A 17,843-nucleotide genomic window follows, 5' to 3' on the forward strand; every position below is an offset into this window, starting at 1 on the left:
ATCCTCTTGTTTAAACCTTTCATTGGGTTCTCATTGGAGTTATGATTAAATCCAACTCTTCATCATGGTTTGAAAGGCAGCTGTGCTGGTTCTGCTATAGTCAAAGATGTTTACAAAGAAAGATCTTAAAATACATTACATGGTTTAAACAAATAAAGAGTTTGAAAGGAAGACACAGAAGTTGAAAGGAAGACAGTCCCACGTTGGCAGGGCAGCTCTGCCAAACTCAGAGGTGCCACACAGAGTTCTATCTCTGACTCTTATGTGCTTGCCCATCACATCCGCCTCCCACCTAGCCAGAGAAGGGAAAGGAAAGGCAGAAGCCCAGAAGTTTCCCTTCCCAGAAGGGACTCAGCAATTCTACTTTTTGATATGTATCCAACAGAAATGCATATATATGTACATTAAAAGACATGTACGAGAATGTTATAGTAGTAGTATTCCTAATGGCCAGAAATTTCCCTTCCCACTTCTGCTTCCATCTTCTTTGTCCAGAACCTGGTCACATGGCACACCTAGCCGAAAGGAAGCCTGGGAAATGTAGTCTTTAGCTAACCTGACATGTGCCCACCATGACTCCATTATTGTGGAAGTAGAGAAGAATGAATATTGAGGACAACTCATAGTCTCTGTTCCAGCCTGCAGCATGTCATCCCTCTCTACTTCTCCAGTCTCACCTCCTCCCTCTCTCTCTCTCTCTCTGGCTTTTGGCTCTCTAGCCACACTAGCCTTGCTCATTCCCTCCTTAGTCCTTAGGCCCTTATATCTGTGCTGGCCTATATCTGAAATACTTTCCCCTAGATCTTTACATTAGTGGCTTCTTCTGATCATTTGTACCTCAACTCAAGCCTTGTACATCTTCTGAGAGGCATTTCCTGACCCTCCCCTCACAAGCAAAATAACCACCTCCTTTCCACTCTCATTCATGTTGTTTTATTTCTTACTTATCACTAGCTTAAATTCTCATTTACTCACCTGCTTATTATCTGTGTCTCTCATTGGAATGTAAGCACCATGGGGACAGAAAGGTTGTCTGACTTATTCTCTGTTGGGTCGCCAGCACTTAAATGCTACTTTTGATAAAGCAAGCACTCGACAAACATTTGTTGAACAGATGAATTAGTTTAGCCCAAACCTCTTCATTTCACAACTGGGAAAGCTGGGGCCTGGAGAAAGTAATTGTCTTGTCTGAGGTTCTGCAACTAGTTAGTAGACTCCCAGATGGGTACTTTTCTCGAACACCCTATTTCATCCAGGCTCTTCTTTGAAGTCTGTTATCTCACCCTGCCTCTATCATTCCTCTGCCCACCTGTAGCACTAGACTTTAACATCCACTGGGTTTTTATGCTATGCTTCTTTGTATTTTTTTATCTTTGTTCTGTCTTGTTTTCCCAACCAAGCTGCAGGCCTCTGCAAAAAACCAACCTTCTAACACACAGACAATAGGCCCTGCGTAGGTATGTGACAAAGAGACTGAAGTTACTTTATTCAGCCAAGTGAGACTCACAACTGTTACAACTTTCATCATGTCCTATTATTGAAGATAAAAGTTGGATATTGGAAGACTAGATTTTGGTGGGGGGTAATTCCCGTGTATCCGCAACTAAGCATACAGGCAAGATTGTCTTACCAGCAGGCGGAATCTTATGTGCTTCATCAAAATTATGCAGAAGAGCTGCTCTAGGTGCAATGGGTGGATTCTGAAAGGTAATCCTTGCTGTTGGTGGAATCAGTCCTCGTTCTATCATACTTAAAATTCCTGGAAAGGAAGGTTAGAAGAATATGGTTTTAATGCCAAGTGTTTCCACAACGTCTGAGCTCCATCAGTTTCACAAGTGTAACTTATTCTATTCATCTTCTTATTTGTGAGAGTACATCTAGTGCCTTCATCCTCTGCATGGAAAAACAGCTACGGTACACATTCATTTAAGCCATTAATTCTAACCCAAGGAAAAAAATGGCATTTCCAATAATGCCAATATGAAATAAACTTGTATTATGATAATTTCATTTTAAGGTAGAAATATCATTTCAGGGCACACTAAAACTTCTTTATATGTAACATTTTTCAATTATTGATAATCTTGTTACTCTTTTTTTAAAATTCGGAAAAATCAAGTACACGGTCATCATAACCATAGAGATGTTTTTTACTGAAAGAAAAAAATCTATGTGCTTAAAACTATTCCGCTGTTGTGACAATGAGTCAGACTTTATAAAAGAAAAGTTATTTTTAGACATTACTCATGTCACCAGAAGATGTGATCACCCAAATAGATTAATTTCGTGTAACTGAGCAACATGGTTAGTATTAATGCAACTAATTTACAATACTTAGAACTCCTACTATGTCAGCATGGCTGGTCCCAGGGCTTTTTAAGGACAGGAGACTGTTAACTAAATAAACAAATGAATGAATGAATCAATGAATAATTGAGCAAAGCCTTCTAGCAGGGACAATACTTTCATTAAGATGAATCTGTTGTATTGAAGCCAGAAACCCAGAAACCCAGGGAGTATGTGAAATAAACTTGTGACAGGGCTTCAGCTTCTTGTTGCTTTCGTGTAACAGGAAGGAAAGTAAAGGAACCGTAGGTCTCAAGGAAATCTTTGTCCGCAAGCTGTGTACCAAGCTGGACTAAGTTGGGAAGTTGGCACAGACCCTAAGAAGAACAAGTATTGTTTCCATTTGCCTTAGTCCCTCGATGACCATGCTATGTTGTTATTAAGTCTAGTGTTACAGGTATCAGAGGAATGATCGCCGAGGGGTTGTGGAGCAGAAGACTTCCCTCATAAACCAATGAATCCAAAGAGAACTCTTTAGTTTGCTTACTGCGGTCATTTTGGGGGAGAGTTTTGTATTAAAAATGAATATTCCTGGGCCCTCTCCTGGGTCTGCCCAAACCTCTGAAGCCAGGGCCTGGGAATCTGTATTATTGAAGACTCTAGGACATACTTAATCTGTCCTGAAGTTTGAGATCCAGTAGAATTGGGGGCCAGTAATCCACATTTTCAGTAAGCATGCCAGGTCAATCTTTTGTACTTTAAAAATTTAAGAAGTGCTAATCCAGAGTACAACTCTTTAAGCCCCTTTTGAAATTAGGACTTCAGGTTTTAATTTTTATAGCACTGGATTTAACCACTTTAAAATGTTAAGACTAATTCTGTGTCCTCAACGAATATTTTCCACCTTTAAATATCAAATCCCGTTTCCAAGAACTATGCCTGACTTGCAGATGTGAAAAACAGAGCTCCTTCTAATTCAATATATTTTCATTACCAAACTCAGAGGGAAACCCAGCGAATGTGATTATAACCTTTGCTTTAGTACTGGTTGGAGCGATTCACTTAATCTTAGATAAACACATGTGTGTACATTTAGCATTGGAAGGAAGAAGTTAAGACTTTGGAATAAGCAAAAGAGACTGGGTATTTTTTTATCCTAATGCTGGAACCTCTGGAGATTATCTGGCCCTATAATCACATTTGTTTTCAATTGTCTATTTTCTAGAGATTAAGGGTAATTTATGGAAAACTGAAAGCAATGCATATATTTCCTGTTTATACACATGCAAATAACACCCCCCAAGTCAGTTGTGTGTCTATTTGCAAATTTATTTCAGTATGCTTGATTTGTAAAGATATCTGTTGTTTGGATTCTCCTTTGAACCAGTTGTAACATCTTACTGATGTTCTCATTTAATCGATGAGGTGAATAAAACCTTGGATGTTTTCATTTTATAGTTGTATAAGAGTCATGGTTTTACTTTAAAATATATATCCTTTGGGGCGCCTGGGTGGCTCAGTCAGTTAAGCATCTGACTTCGGCTCAGGTCATGATCTCATGGCTTGTGGGTTAGAGCCCCACATCGGGCTCTGTGCTGACAGCTCAGATCCTGGAGCCTGCTTTGGATTCTGTGTCTCCCTCTCTCTCTCTGCCTCTCCCCTGCTCATACTCTGTCTCTCTCTCTCTCAAAAAATAAATAAACATTAAAAAAATATATATATATATATCCCTAATAATATATATATTATATCCCTAATATATATATATATAATATCCCTAATATATATATATATGTATATATATATTATCCCTATATATATATATATCCCTAATATATATATATATATATATTATCCCTATATATATATATATCCCTAATATATATATATATATATATATATATATATATATTATCCCTATATATATATATATATATATATATCCCTAATAATTTTGGAGACCTCAGCAAGATGAGCAAAAGATTCACCTGAAATTGCCAGACATGGTGCACCTCACAGGAACCAACGCCAGGCATGTATTTTCTTAGCACCTGTGGGTGAATTCAAAGTGGCAACAGAACCTTACTGAGTGCTTTTCTAATTTTAGTATTACTCCCTACAAAAATTTTTTGTTTTGTTTATCTCTTAGGTTCATTTATGGCTAAGTAATTCCTTCTTGGTAGCTCTAGAGACTGAGAATTTGGTGATCTCCATAAATGGATTAATGTCTTATAGAGATCTAATTCCCCATTGAGTGAGAGACAATAGAGAATACAGTTTGTTAGTCTTCTGTTTGTCCACTTGTGTGTTTTGAGCTCAGACCAACTAGGAATGTCATGCCTACAGAGAAGGAGAATAACTGTTTGGTATCTGGACCAGCAAGTATGTTTCTGTGTTTATTTTTCATCTGTAGCTGAAATTATAGCATTGAAGCTATAAGTCCCGTCTGTATCTGTATGTCTGTGTTTACGTAATTCAGGAAAGTCTTTGTCTCTCATTGTGAATGTAGAAATTTTTCCTGTCTCCAGATGGTATTAATAAATTAGACTGTAATGTCTCAAATTAAAGGAGCTCTGTTCAGATCGACTTACAGAGAGAAATAGGTGCATATGTAATCTGGATATTCTTAAAATTTCTAGAAAATAGGGAAATCAAACCTCTAATACTTTAAATGTGCTCCCCCTCATCTCTCAAATTCAGAAACTCTCATTGAGTCTCCTTACTTTTCATGGCAAGATAGTTATTTGCATAATTTCAGTAAAAATCTGTTCTCCTTTTACTAAGATATAATTGGAAAAATCACTTATGCAACCAAGACTTTGCCTGAAATTTCATATTTAAGAATGATACTTATTAATCATGAATGACAAGTAACTTTTAAAGAACTGAAGTTGACCGTATGGAGCCAGTGCTTCCAAAGCCTTCCAAAAAGACTGGCCTGGTACATGGCTTATAGGTTTTCCATCCTTACAGGTGGTAGAAGGTCATGTCCTGGCAGGCCCAAGAACTTTAGGATATTGGAGCACCTCTAGAAGAGAGGAATTTACCCACATTTACAAATCCTGTAGCTGAAATGTGGCAGGCAGGGCTTGATTTCCTAGCCTTAAGATAGCACATAATAGAGTATTTAAAAAGTTTAATCTGAGATTCCTTATGAAAACTTTCAGCAGAGCAAACCTAAGATGGCCTAGATGGAGAATTAATATTCTTGTTGCACATGTATAAATAATCAGGACAAACCTAATGATACCAGACTTATTTTTTGAATTTTTTGTTGAGATCGTTAAAAAAAATTTTTTTTAACATTTATTATTGAGAGACAGAGAGAGCCAGAGCATGAGCAGGGGAGGGGCAGAGAGAGGAGGAGACACAGAATCCGAAGCAGGCTCCGGGCTCTGAGCTGTCTGCACAGAGCCCGATGTGGGGCTCGAACTCACAAACTGCGAGATCATGACCTGAGCTGAAGTTGGACGCTTAACTGACTGAGCCACCCAGGCTCCCCTTGTTGAGATCATTTTGATCAAAATGGTAGAAGACTGGGGCATCAGTTCAGGTCGTGGTCTTATGGTTTGTGAGATTGAGCCTTGCTTCAGTCTCTATCCTGAAAGTGTGGAGCCTGCTTGAGATTCTCTCTCTCCCTTTCTCTTTGCCCTCTGCCACTCTTGTTCTCTCTCTCTCTCTCTCTCTCTCTCTAAATAAACTTTTAAAAAAAATGGTGGAAGACTATAGGAATATTTTTGTTTAAGTTTTGGAATAAGCAAAAGAGATTACTGGATATCTTTCGAATGGAATGCTGTAGCCTCTAGGGGTTATCTGGACCTAATCTTTGACTGAACTATTTCATAACTCAGTAGAGATTAAGGTTAATTTGTAAAAACAAAACAAAACAAAGCTAATACTAATGCAAATGCAAATTATTCTTGTCTATAAACTTGAAAATAAATTGTCTCTGGTGAAGAGACACTCTTCCTTCCCATAGAAAAGTCAATTTTGCATCTATTTGCAAATTTATTTTAATATTTCTGATCTACAAATGTGTGTTCTTTGGATTCTCTTTAAACCAGTGTGACATCCTACAGATCTCTCTTTTAATCAAAGAGTTAAATAAATAAAATCTTTGACATGTGTTCATTTTAAATTTGTATGAGATCCATGATTTTACCTATTTTGGGAAATTGTCCCTTAACACCATTGCCTCATTAAACTTTCATAACACTCTTACTTTCTTATTGAATGGATTAGAGATTAGAAGTTCATTCATTGAACCAGTATTTGTTAAGTGCCTATTAGGTGTCGGGGCTGCAGATGCAGTGGTGAGCCAGAGAGAACTTATGGAGCTTCTAGGAGGGATAAAGACATTAAATAAATTCACAAATAAATACATAATTACAAATCGTGGTCATCTATGAAGGAAAAGGTGGATGCTTAAGGAAGTGACTTTTCGAGGCAGAGATACAGGCACTTGAGAAGGCCCGTGTGAAAATGTGCTTGGCCTGATGAGGACCAGAAGGAAGGCCCATGTGATGGGAGCATAGAGCAAGTCCAGGTCAGGCCTGCCCTATTTGTAGAGTTTGGAGTTGATTCTAAGACCAGAGAGCAACTTGCTTGAGGTCATACACAGCCTGAAAGTTTGGTTTGTGTACTGTGAGTCTTATAGTCTTCTTTTTTAAAAATTTTTAATGTTTATTTATTTTTGAGAGAGAGAAAGAGACAGAGCAAGTGGGGGAGGGGCAGGGAGAGGGAGACACAGAATCCAAAGCAGGCTCCAGGCTCTGAGCTGTCAGCACAGAGCCCGACACGGGGCTCGAACTCATAAACCAAGAGATCAAGTTGGACTCTTGATCTCTTGAGCTGAAATTGGACTCTTAACCAACTGAGCCACCCAGGCGCCCCAAGACTTAATTCTTAACCATAAAACAAACAAACAAACAAACAAACAAACAAGCTATTTCTTTTTTGGATATAGCAAGAGAGTTCAAGAAGAAGTTGGGAAGTTCATCCTGCATTTTCCAAGACAACTCTCTCTTCTGGATGTTGTTAATCTTTCACCTCGTGCTGGACATGTGCAGATCTGAGGTGAAGCTTAAATGGTAGGTAAGGACATTGGGAATATGTACAAAACTAGACACTGTGTCTACATTTTCATGGCTTGTGCTTTCCTGACACTTACGTTACCTTGCACAGTACCATACATATGGTAAGCACTCAATAAATATATGTTGATTAATTGGTTGATTAATTACAAATATTATGGAAAGCCAGATGTTCTCTGGTAGATAACTGAGGGATGAAAATGTGTTTTTTTTCCGGACCAAGTTGCCATGGTTCTAGATTCACTTTTGTTTTGCAGCATTTTTTTATTATGTCTATTGCTAAAGTGGACATAGATTCATTGGTTTATTGATTTATTGATTCACTCATTCACTATTTCATTCATCCTAATTTGATCAAGGAAGAACATAATATGGTACTAAAGCAAGAACTCTGCTGGAGTTATTCTGTATTCATAGGTAGTAAATATGTAAACTAAGTAAAATCATGTATCATAAAGATTGCTGAACAATAATGGTTTATAACTAGAAAAGTAACAGTTACAGTTGTGAGCTTCACACATTAATGGACTTATAATGATGCTGGGTTCTCTTGAGTTCTGCTGTTCCTCCACCAACAGGTCAGTAGACGAGCAGACAAGACAGAGAACTTCAAAACTCCAAGGACCAAGAGAACTCTCGGGAACCAACTTTCGTCCAAAATATTCCAGACAACGGATAGAAAGTGACACAGGAATAATTAAAGACCATATCACTTGGTTTTATTTGAGATACAAAAGGGGATCCACTTAGGCATTTTTAATACTTCAGCTAATTAAATTAAGTAGCAGAGAGAAGTAGAGAGGATGATATTTACAACACTCAGTCCTTATTCATTCACTTACTCTTTCATTCACTTATTCGTTCAACCAACAGGTAGGGTCTCGAAAATGCTGGAAATGGTTCTAGACACTGGGGATACTGAGATGAAGATGATGTGACCTTTTGTTTAAAAACTAGAAATCTGGGGGCGCCTGGGTGGCTCAGTCGGTTGAGCGTCCGACTTCGGCTCAGGTCATGATCTCGCGGTATGTGAGTTTGAGCCCCGCGTCCGGCTCTGTGCTGACTGCTCAGAGCCTGGAGCCTGTTTCAGATTCTGTGTCTCCCTCTCTCTCTGACCCTCCCCCGTTCATGCTCTGTCTCTCTCTGTCTCAAAAATAAATAAATGTTAAAAAAAAAAAAGAATTAAAAAAAAAAAACCTAGAAATCTGTTCCATGTAGGGCTCTGTGCTGGGCGTGGAGCCTGATTAAAATTCTCTCTCTCCCTCTCCCTCTGCCCCTCTCCAACTCCATGTGCGTGCGTGTGCTCTCTATCTCTCAAAAAAAAAAAAAAATTCTAAAAACCAGAAATCCATTGGATTCATGAACACTAGAATTTAGACTAAGACATGCATGGCTGAAATGCCAATTACATTAATTCTGGCTTCATATTTTTGCATAATAGTATATTGAAATAAAAATTTTTAAATGCTACCAGAATAGCATTTAAACTATCTGCTCAGAAGACTGAAAAATTCTAATAATACCGTATAAACACAATAATAATTTTAACACACAGTAACACCAACATCCGAATCAATATGAAATTCATAGAATGATGGGTTTTTGAGGTGAAAGAGACTCTAGTTATTGTTTAGCCCAACCTTCTGATTTATGGAGGAGGAAACTCAGGCCAGAGTAAGAACCTGACTCGTCTAAGGACACCTAGAAGAAATAATGGCTGAGCCCAAATTCAAACTCAGGTCCCCCCATCCCACCTCAGTGCTCTTTCCCGCACATTCCTAAGCACATAAAATGGTCATTGAATCACTAACCTTTCCTGGCTTCCGTTTGTAAGACTGGTATGGGGGTGAAATAGGGATTTCTGTGATGAGAAGCTGGGAGAACGGTGAGGTTGGATATGGTAGACCCTTTTATTAACTTCTGAACCTTCACCTAGATGATCAAAAAATTTGTTTTCAGCAGGCATTTTTGCTTTCAAAATGAACACAGTTTTCTTCTTGTAAACAATAAATAAGATTATGAATAGTTTCATTAAGTTTTAATAAAGTAGCAATAGCAGCTCCAATTTTATTGCCCATGAGCACCCTGTGCTACTGTCTACTGTCAGGAGTTTGTGTAATTTAAAATAGTTAATTAAATCCAATTAACATGTTGTGATTTCCACTATGCAAAGTCACTAGAGTAGTTAATAAAGGAACTATTAAGATTTTGTTCAGTTTTAATGACTACGATATAAAAGTACTAAATCTTGACAGAAGAGGTTTTGAATACAGCAAAGTTTTGTACAGGCAAAATCCTCAGGAAATACATATTAGAGTTTTGAGAGTAAAAAAACAAACAAAAAAAAAACAACAAAAAAAATGAGCAAAGTGGGAGAATTTAAAGATAAATATATCAGTCAACATTAACAGGTTAAAAATGAACTTTGAGTGGATTCTTGAACATTTCAGAGAGAGTTAAAGACTTGATGTCTAGATCAGTTACACTAGATGATTACCTTTTCTAAAGTCATTAAATGCTTTTATTATAGTCATGAAATATGAATTCTTTCTATTAAATGGTTTCTAGCTTTTAAAGACTATATGTATTCATATAAATCACATTTAATGGTATAGCTCAAGTATACTATTCTTACCTTTATTATAAGACGTTATGAATTACCTGGGTGCTCTCAGCAGGGAAGATGCCACTGTTTGGTATTTATAGACTGATTTAAATTTTCCAAACATTAATTAATTTGCATAACTTCTAAAGGAACTAGGTAACAATTTGCTATTTGACTCATAAAGAACCAAGACAGAAAGGTTAGTAGATTTGTTTAAGGTTACACAGTATACTAGAAAAACACAGATTATTCAAGTTTAAGATTCATCTGATCTTACATTAGTGAAATTTGCCATTGGACTCAGTTGTACCATACCTTGTTTTGCTCATCAAGGTCAAGGAAATCAAAAGGGAAATTTCATGAAGATTGGAGGTTGGGGTGGAGAAAATCACTTTCCAAAATAAATATCTATTGGCTGAAAAATGTCTGTGTGAACAAAGGTGTTAGGCTCCCACTGCCAGGATGCGGGGCTTAAGGGAAACTGTAAGCAGCTACCAGACTGTGAACACCAAACGTTTGGTAAGCAGAGTTTAAAATGACTATGATTAGGGTTTAAAAATTGTTTTAGTGTTTATTTATTTATTTGTTTGTTTGTTTAGAGAGGGAAAGTGGGGGAGGGGCAGAGAGAGAAGAAGAGAGAGGATTGCAAGTAGGCTTGAAAGCCTGATGTGGGGCTTGAACTCCCGAACTGTAATATCATGACCTGAGCCAAAATAAAGAGTCTGAGGCTTAACTGACTGAGCCACCCAGGCACCCCTATAAGTAGGGTTGTTTGGTTTTTTTTTTTTAACAGGAAAAGAGTAGGCTGTCAGTGCAATCTTCCTTCCAGGTGAGTTGGAGGAGGAAAGGAGACTGCCATGGGCGTTGCCTCAATGACAGCGAGGGCTCATGTGCACGTGGTATTATTCTGGAACTTCCATCTTGCCCATCCACCTTGTTCTCGTTCTCATCCTCAGCTCTCCTTGACCCACCACACCTCCAGACATGAGTAGCCTCCAGGATTTCCTAATCAGGGAGGCTGAGCTAATCACCCAAAGTACGGTACCCCAGACAAGGCCTGTGTATAGCTGATTTTCAGTAGCAGAGATGGAAGGGTCTCCACTTGTCTGATTGATACCAGGGTCATGGAGGCAAAGGTAAATTGGAGGAAGAAAGAAAGATTCCACTTAAATAAAATTGTCAAGCATTGTGAAGATGTAAAATACAGGTTTGGCAGTTTCAGAGCATAGAGCATCATTTATCTGGATTTTCTGAAAGCCTTTGACAAAGTACACCTGACAACCCGCTCTTGAAAGCCAAAGTCACAGGATCTGACATAAAAACACAAAGGGTGGAAGGCAGATGATATTCAGATTCTGCCAGGCAGTCAGCACATTCATAATGCTTTCTTTAATGGTTTCAATTGCATAGATCTCAACGATGTAAAAGCCAGACCCAAGGGTTGTGTGTGTGTATGTGTGTGTGTGTGTGTGTGTGCGTGTGCGTGTGCGTGTGTGTGTGTGTGTGTGTGTGTAGGGACATGGAGAAGAAGGTTACACTGGAGGTTGACATCCTTTCAAGATTACAGAAATAAATCCCAGGGACAGTGTCGCTGGGTGCGGAACATAAGCCCACTCTACGGCCACATTCCCATGGTAAGGATAACCACTTTGCATTCGCTTGCTTGGAGGCAGAAGGCATGTAATGACCTTCAGCATTTACTGAGCACTTACTACCTAACACTAATTTTAATACAATCAGCATTAAGTTTCACCAGGAATGGAAGAGCTAAGGGCAATGGGAGTGCAGAAGAGGGAGTAATTAACTCTGCCTGCTGGCATTGCAGAAGGCTTTGGAACACCAACCCGAGCTGTATATTAGAATCACTCAGGGAGCTTTTCAGAAATACTGCTTCCTAGGGGCTCCTGGATGGCTCAGCTGGTTAAGTGTCTGACTCTTGGTTTCGGTTCAGGTCATGATCTCTCATTTGTGGATTCGAGCCCTATATCAGGCTTTCTGCTGTCAGTGCGGAGTCTGCTTCAGATCCTCTATCCCCTTCGCTTTCTGCCCCTCCCTCCTCTCCCTCTCTCTCTCAAAAATAAATAAAAACATTAAAAAAATTTTTAATTAAAAGAAAGAAAGAAATCCTGCTGCCTGGGCCCCAACTCTGGGCAAATAAATCCAAGTAGCTGGACTGGAGCCTCGGCCTTGGTATTTTTTATCAAGCCCCCCAGGTGATTCTGATGTGCACTCAAGGTTGTGATATTTAAATTGTGTCTTAAGAGAAGCATTGAATTATATCACGTGGAGAAGAGGCTGCAATTATAGGGGGAAAGGATGGTGGCGACAAAGTAGAATCGCATACAGACATATGAAGATTTCACGGAAGGCGAGGAGCTCAGTGTGGCTGGAGTATGGTGTGTGCGCCAGAAGGGTAGGGTGGGGGACAAGCATGCAATGGTGGGTGGAGATTAATGCAAATTAAAGAAACCAGCTTCATGAATGTGCTGATTGCCTAACACAAGTCAAACTTCCTCTGCTTCTGGCTTCTCCTTTATATCATGCTTTACATTTTAGGCTGGAAATGGTATGGACTATCCTATATATAGAACAATGTTCCCTATATCTGGTACTTCATTGCTATTTCCCAAACTCTGTCGTTTTATGCCTAAACCTGCTATAATAGCTTTTTCAAAATTTAAAAGATATGGAAAAGCTTAAAAAAGAAAATAGCAATCATATTCCTGCCAGCCAGAATTAATCATTGTTAATATCTTGGTATATTTGCTTCTAGTGTTTTCAAATAGAAAAACCATTCTATTTTATTATTCTGGTAAAAATGATATATGCTCATTATAAAGAGTCCAATTAATGTAGAAAAACACAAAGATGAAAGTTTAAGAAACCATGCCAAATATCGTTAGGTGATCCATTATCCCTGACATCTTTGGAATGATTAATATATCATCTTATAAAAATAGGATTTATATTACATTATTAAACTTAATTTTTGACATGAATTTAATAGGAGGGGGAAGGCTGAATTAAACCCAACAAATTATTAAACCTCAAATCAATATTTCTTTACCACAAGATTCCTATGAGTTGAAAAAGATTCCTCTGTACAGAGGTAGCATAGACAATGAGTAGCATAGACAATATGTAAACAAACGGGTTGGGCTGTGTTCTAATGAAACTTTATGTACAGAAATAGGTGGTTAGCTCTCAGGCAGTAACTTGTAGATACCCACCCTGTAGTTAAATAAAGGTGATTATGAAAAACCTTTAGATTTTTAAAAATCATGTTTTTAAAAAATGTTTGTTTATTTTGAGAGAGAGAAAAAGAGACGGAGGGGCAGAGAGAGAGGGAGAGAGACAATCCCAAGCAGTCTCTGTGCTGTCAGTGCAGAGCCTGACTCGGGGCTTGATCTCATGAACCGTGAGATCATGACCTGAGCCGAAATCAAGAGTCGGATACCCAACTGACTGAGCCACCCCAGTGCCCCTAAAGTCGTGTTTGAAATTTGAATAACATATCCCATCTTCAAAAGATGAGAGCATTAGAACTATCTTGCTACTGGCATCCCCTCTCCCTCACCTTCCAATGTTTTATTATTATTTTTACATTGCCCAGATTTATAATATCCACATTCTGTTTTGAAACCACAATTGCTGGGATTGTTTAGCATCCATTCTACACATAAATGGATCCAGCGCCACCAACAGTCCTTTCATTATGGCTTCTCTATGCTTGAGTTACTTACTTTGATTGGTTGTTTAATCGCCTGCCTTTGGTTATCAAGCAGTTCTTTCTAACAAGTGTTCATGGGTAGTTATACTTGAATTACATCTGGGGTCATCCTTTTTTTTTTTTTTTTTCTCAAAACTTTGCAGACACTGACACATTGTCTTCTACCATGAATATTGTGAAATCTGATGCCGGCTTGATTCATCCTTCACCCCTTGTCAGTGATTTTTCTTTCTGCCTTCATGTGTGAAACATTCTGTGTTTTTGAAGTTCAGGCGCTTAACTAGAAAACCTTTATTCCGTAACACTCAAAATCAAATTTTCCTGGGATTCAGTGCTTTCTTTCCACCTGTAGATTTTGTTCTTTCTTCATCTCTGGAAAATTTTCTTCCATCATATCATTGGCTATGTCTTCTCTTTTGCTGGGTTCTCTCTTAGAGATACCAAGTGTCATTAAGTGTTGGCTCATCTTTACCTTTCATGTTGTGGTTCCTAATGATTCACTTCTCTCCTGGTTCATTTTAGAATAGAACACCCTGATTTTAGCTGAGCATATGGCTATCCAGTCGCAGACTACATTTTCCAGTGTGGCTAAGGGTGGACATGTGACCAAAATCAGACCAGTAAGACGTAGGCAGCGGTGGTAAGTGTAACCTCTGGGCCATCTCCTTAGAATGCCTACCCTGGACTATCTTTATCGTTCCTATGGGCTGAAAGGGTAGAGAGGAGCCAGTTTCAACCACTGGAACAAGAGTGTCTGTAACCACAGGAACGAGATGCTACAGCCTCCAGAGAGAAGGAAGCAGAGTCATCCTGTGAGCCTTAGACTTTTCATGTGTGGACTGTTTTGTGAACAAGAAATAAATTGATCTATTTATGGCATTACATTTTCGGATTTCTTTGTTACAGCAGCTTAGCTTGTAACGAACTACTATGCATATCTATTAGCTTCTAATTAATTTCCTTTGTCTTTTTCCGTTGCGTTTGCTGTGCTTACAGTCTTTTCTCCATGCCCATATTTCAGTGTTCCGCAGTGTCTGTTCTGTTCTTCCTATTTATAGTTTATTTATTAGTTCCATAAAGTATTTTGGTATTCAATTTGTTTCCTTATGTCTGCAACCTCCCTTTTTATCTCATTCTGCTATTTTATCATCTCATGGATGAGCTCTAGTTTTACTTAATTTATGTTCCTAGCAAGCTGTGCTATAATATGAAGAAATGGTGAGAAAATTCCTTCTGTTCCTTGAGTTATATTTTTTTCTAGGTTAGGCTTTGTCTTTTGCAGCCCATAGTTCTCCCTCCCCCCTTCCTCTTCCTCTCTTTTTGTTAGCTGTGGGTGAGATACTGGCATTTATATAATAAATCAGCGTAGTGGCTGTATCATTTCTTTCCCCCTTGTATATTCTTGGGCAGCTCTGCCCAGATCATCTGCTTGCTTTGATGTAGCATCCCCTCCCCCGTAGTCTGCTACCAGTGTGTTTTCTTTCCCACATGAGAAGCAGGTACTCTGGGTCTCCTGTACCTTTCTGTTATCTGAGGGCCCGGGTCAGGGAAGCCTCCATTTTAGGATACATACAGTCTCTCTTAAAATATGCAGGCTCTCTCCCCTCTCCTGAGGTTTTGATGAACATCCTATATCAGGGTTTGCTCTCCTTAGTTGAGGATGAATCCCTCCCTCCCTCCCTCTAGCCCCAGGGGTTTTGGATCATTTCAGTAGAAGCCTAAAGACTTCACTTCTCTCTGGAAGAATCAGACATTGTTTGCTCTCCAATTTCACCTCTTTCTTCCACGTCCCCTTGTCAAAAGAGAAAAAAAGGTAAGGATGCTTGCTTGCTTGTCTTCTCTCCAGATTTTGTACTATTTCTGAGAATCTCAATATTTTGATAATTTACCAATGGTATTTCGTTTCTGAGGGGCAGGAAGGGGGTAGAATTGGAGCTGTGTTGTACCGCTCTACTCTGCTCCAGAATCTTCTGCTGGGTGAATTTAAACCTACACAGCCGCATTATACAACCCTGCATGACCGTATTCTGCAGTCCTGCCTCAGCCCTCCTCCCTATATTATGGACGGCACACTAAAGATCCAGAAGGGAAAGTGGCTAGGACACACATCTCATCTGCCCAATAGAGGCAGAGCAAAAAGGGCACATCACTGCTTCATGACCCAGGGCTTTTTTACTCTATTTTCTTGCTTTCCGAGTTCTCGAACTTTTCAAGCCAAACACAGCTTAGGTCAGTAGCTCTACTCCTGTCCTCATGGTAAAGCCCTATCACTCTGTTCCCCTCTTCATTCCTTTCTTAGCATCATTTAACATAGGTACAGTCCGGGCCTCACTTTCTGTCAGAAAAACTCTCCAGCATTCTTGGAGCTAGAAGAACTCCCTGGACAGGTATCTATAGCAGAAAAGCAAAAACCATGGGCTTGGAGCACTGGATTTCAGTCCTACCTCTGTCATTTAATCAGCAGTGTGCTGGGTTAAGTCATTTAACTTCTTTGAGTCTCCTTTTTATCTTCTGGAAAAGAGGGATATTATTAGCTACAGGGCAGCTGAATTTTATGGAAGGGAATTTTTCCTGGAAGCATGTCAAATCTCAACTCACATAATTTGAGACAGCCAGACAGCGAATGGCAGGAATGGCAAAGACTGTTGCTTGGCCTTCAACGTGTGACACAGGCAGAAATTACATTTCTCAGCCTCCCTTGCAGCTTGATTTGTCTTTGGGACAAGATTCTGGCCAGTGCTACAGGAATTGCATTGATTCTTCTGGTTGGGATAGAGACATGATGGCAGGAGCCCAGCAGCCACCTTAGCCATCTTAGATGACAAGAAAGTACAGAGCTGCCATATAGCCATTAATTGTGTGCGGTGAGAAAACATCATTGCTGTGTTTAATCACTGTTATTTGTTACATGTGCTGAGTTTACATCCTAATGGTACAAGGTGTTTTTTATTTATTCAGATGGTGTCTCTCTGTGGAGACTTCAGCATAAATATATCTCAAATTCAATCAGCCTGCACCAGCTTTGGAAAAAATGAAAGTTTGTTTCTTTCTTTTTTTTTTTTTTTTTTACATTTGGGGGGATTTAAATTACCTCAAACTTTGTGTATAAAGCAATAATGCAATATTATCATTTTATATCATGGAATTGCAAATTTATATAATCCAATTTTGCATAAAATTCAGCATCGCTGATCTTCCATTAGGCCACTGTGAGGACTTATTATGTAGAGATGCACACCATAACTTTTTCTCATCTCAGGAATTGTTCAACATTCTATTGGAATGTAACATTCATTTTTTTTAGAGAGAGCGTGTGCACATGTATAAGCATGTGTGGCACACAGAAGTGGGAAGGGGCAGAGAGAATCTTAAGCAGGCTGTATGCCCCGCGTGGAGGCCATGGAACCAGATGAGGGGCTTGATCTCACGACCATGAGAACATAACCTGAGCCGAAATCAAGAGTGGGATGCTGAACTGACTAAGCCACACAGGCACCCCCTAACATTCATTTTTGAAAAGGCACAAATCATAAGGTCATCAGTTGATACATTTTAACAAAGCAGACACTGTGGGAAACCAGCATCCAGAATAAGAAGCAGAGCATTGCAAGCACCCCCAAGACCTCTCTCATGCTCCTTGTCAGTCACTACCACAACCCGAAGGTAACCGCTATTCTGAATTCCACTCCCAGCTATTCTTATTCTGTTTTTGAATTTACGTAAATGGATTATTACAGTATTAAATAAGCATCAACACATCAGAGAGCAAGGTACCAGAATTCAGAGTCTCCATAACACATCATTTATAATGTTCACAATAATAAAAAGTTACTATGTTTACAAAGAAATGGGAAAATGCTCATATAGGAGAAACAGTTGTCAATACAAACAGATCTTGGAGGTGATGCTTTATGATATAGATTGTGGTGATGGTTTCACAGGTGTATGTGTAGTCTCCAAACTCATCAAGTTGCATACATTAAATATGTACAGTTTTTGTATATTGGTCATGCTTTAATAGTTCTAAAAAAAGAAACAGCTGTCAAGATAACTCAGAGGGTAGAATTAGCAAATAAAAACATTAAAGCTATTATTGTACATACTTTAAGGACCTTCAGGGAAATATGAT

At 38.9% G+C, this 17,843-nt stretch overlaps 1 protein-coding gene across 13 annotated transcripts in view; it reads right to left on the reverse strand.

Annotated features, from left to right (window-relative positions):
* The window catches only part of IQCH (IQ motif containing H), a 212,729-nt gene that overhangs the window by 137,671 nt on the left and 57,215 nt on the right, over nucleotides 1–17,843 (reverse strand). For 11 of the 13 annotated variants that reach the window (XR_006218555.1, XM_042988561.1, XM_042988564.1 and 8 more), the window contains 2 exons: nucleotides 9,191–9,311; nucleotides 1,631–1,759 (listed from right to left, as the gene is read on the reverse strand). Coding sequence is in view for 12 of the 13 variants with exons in the window: in XM_042988561.1 (XP_042844495.1) it covers nucleotides 1,631–1,759; nucleotides 9,191–9,311 (250 nt within the window). In the remaining variant the exon portion in view is untranslated. Of the gene's footprint in view, nucleotides 1–1,630; nucleotides 1,760–9,190; nucleotides 9,312–17,843 lie in introns of those variants that run through there. The other 2 variants (XM_042988566.1, XM_042988574.1) reach the window with 2 other exon arrangements.

The sequence above is a fragment of the Panthera tigris genome, chromosome B3 (genome assembly GCF_018350195.1).
Source record: "Panthera tigris isolate Pti1 chromosome B3, P.tigris_Pti1_mat1.1, whole genome shotgun sequence".
NCBI lineage: Eukaryota > Metazoa > Chordata > Mammalia > Carnivora > Felidae > Panthera > Panthera tigris.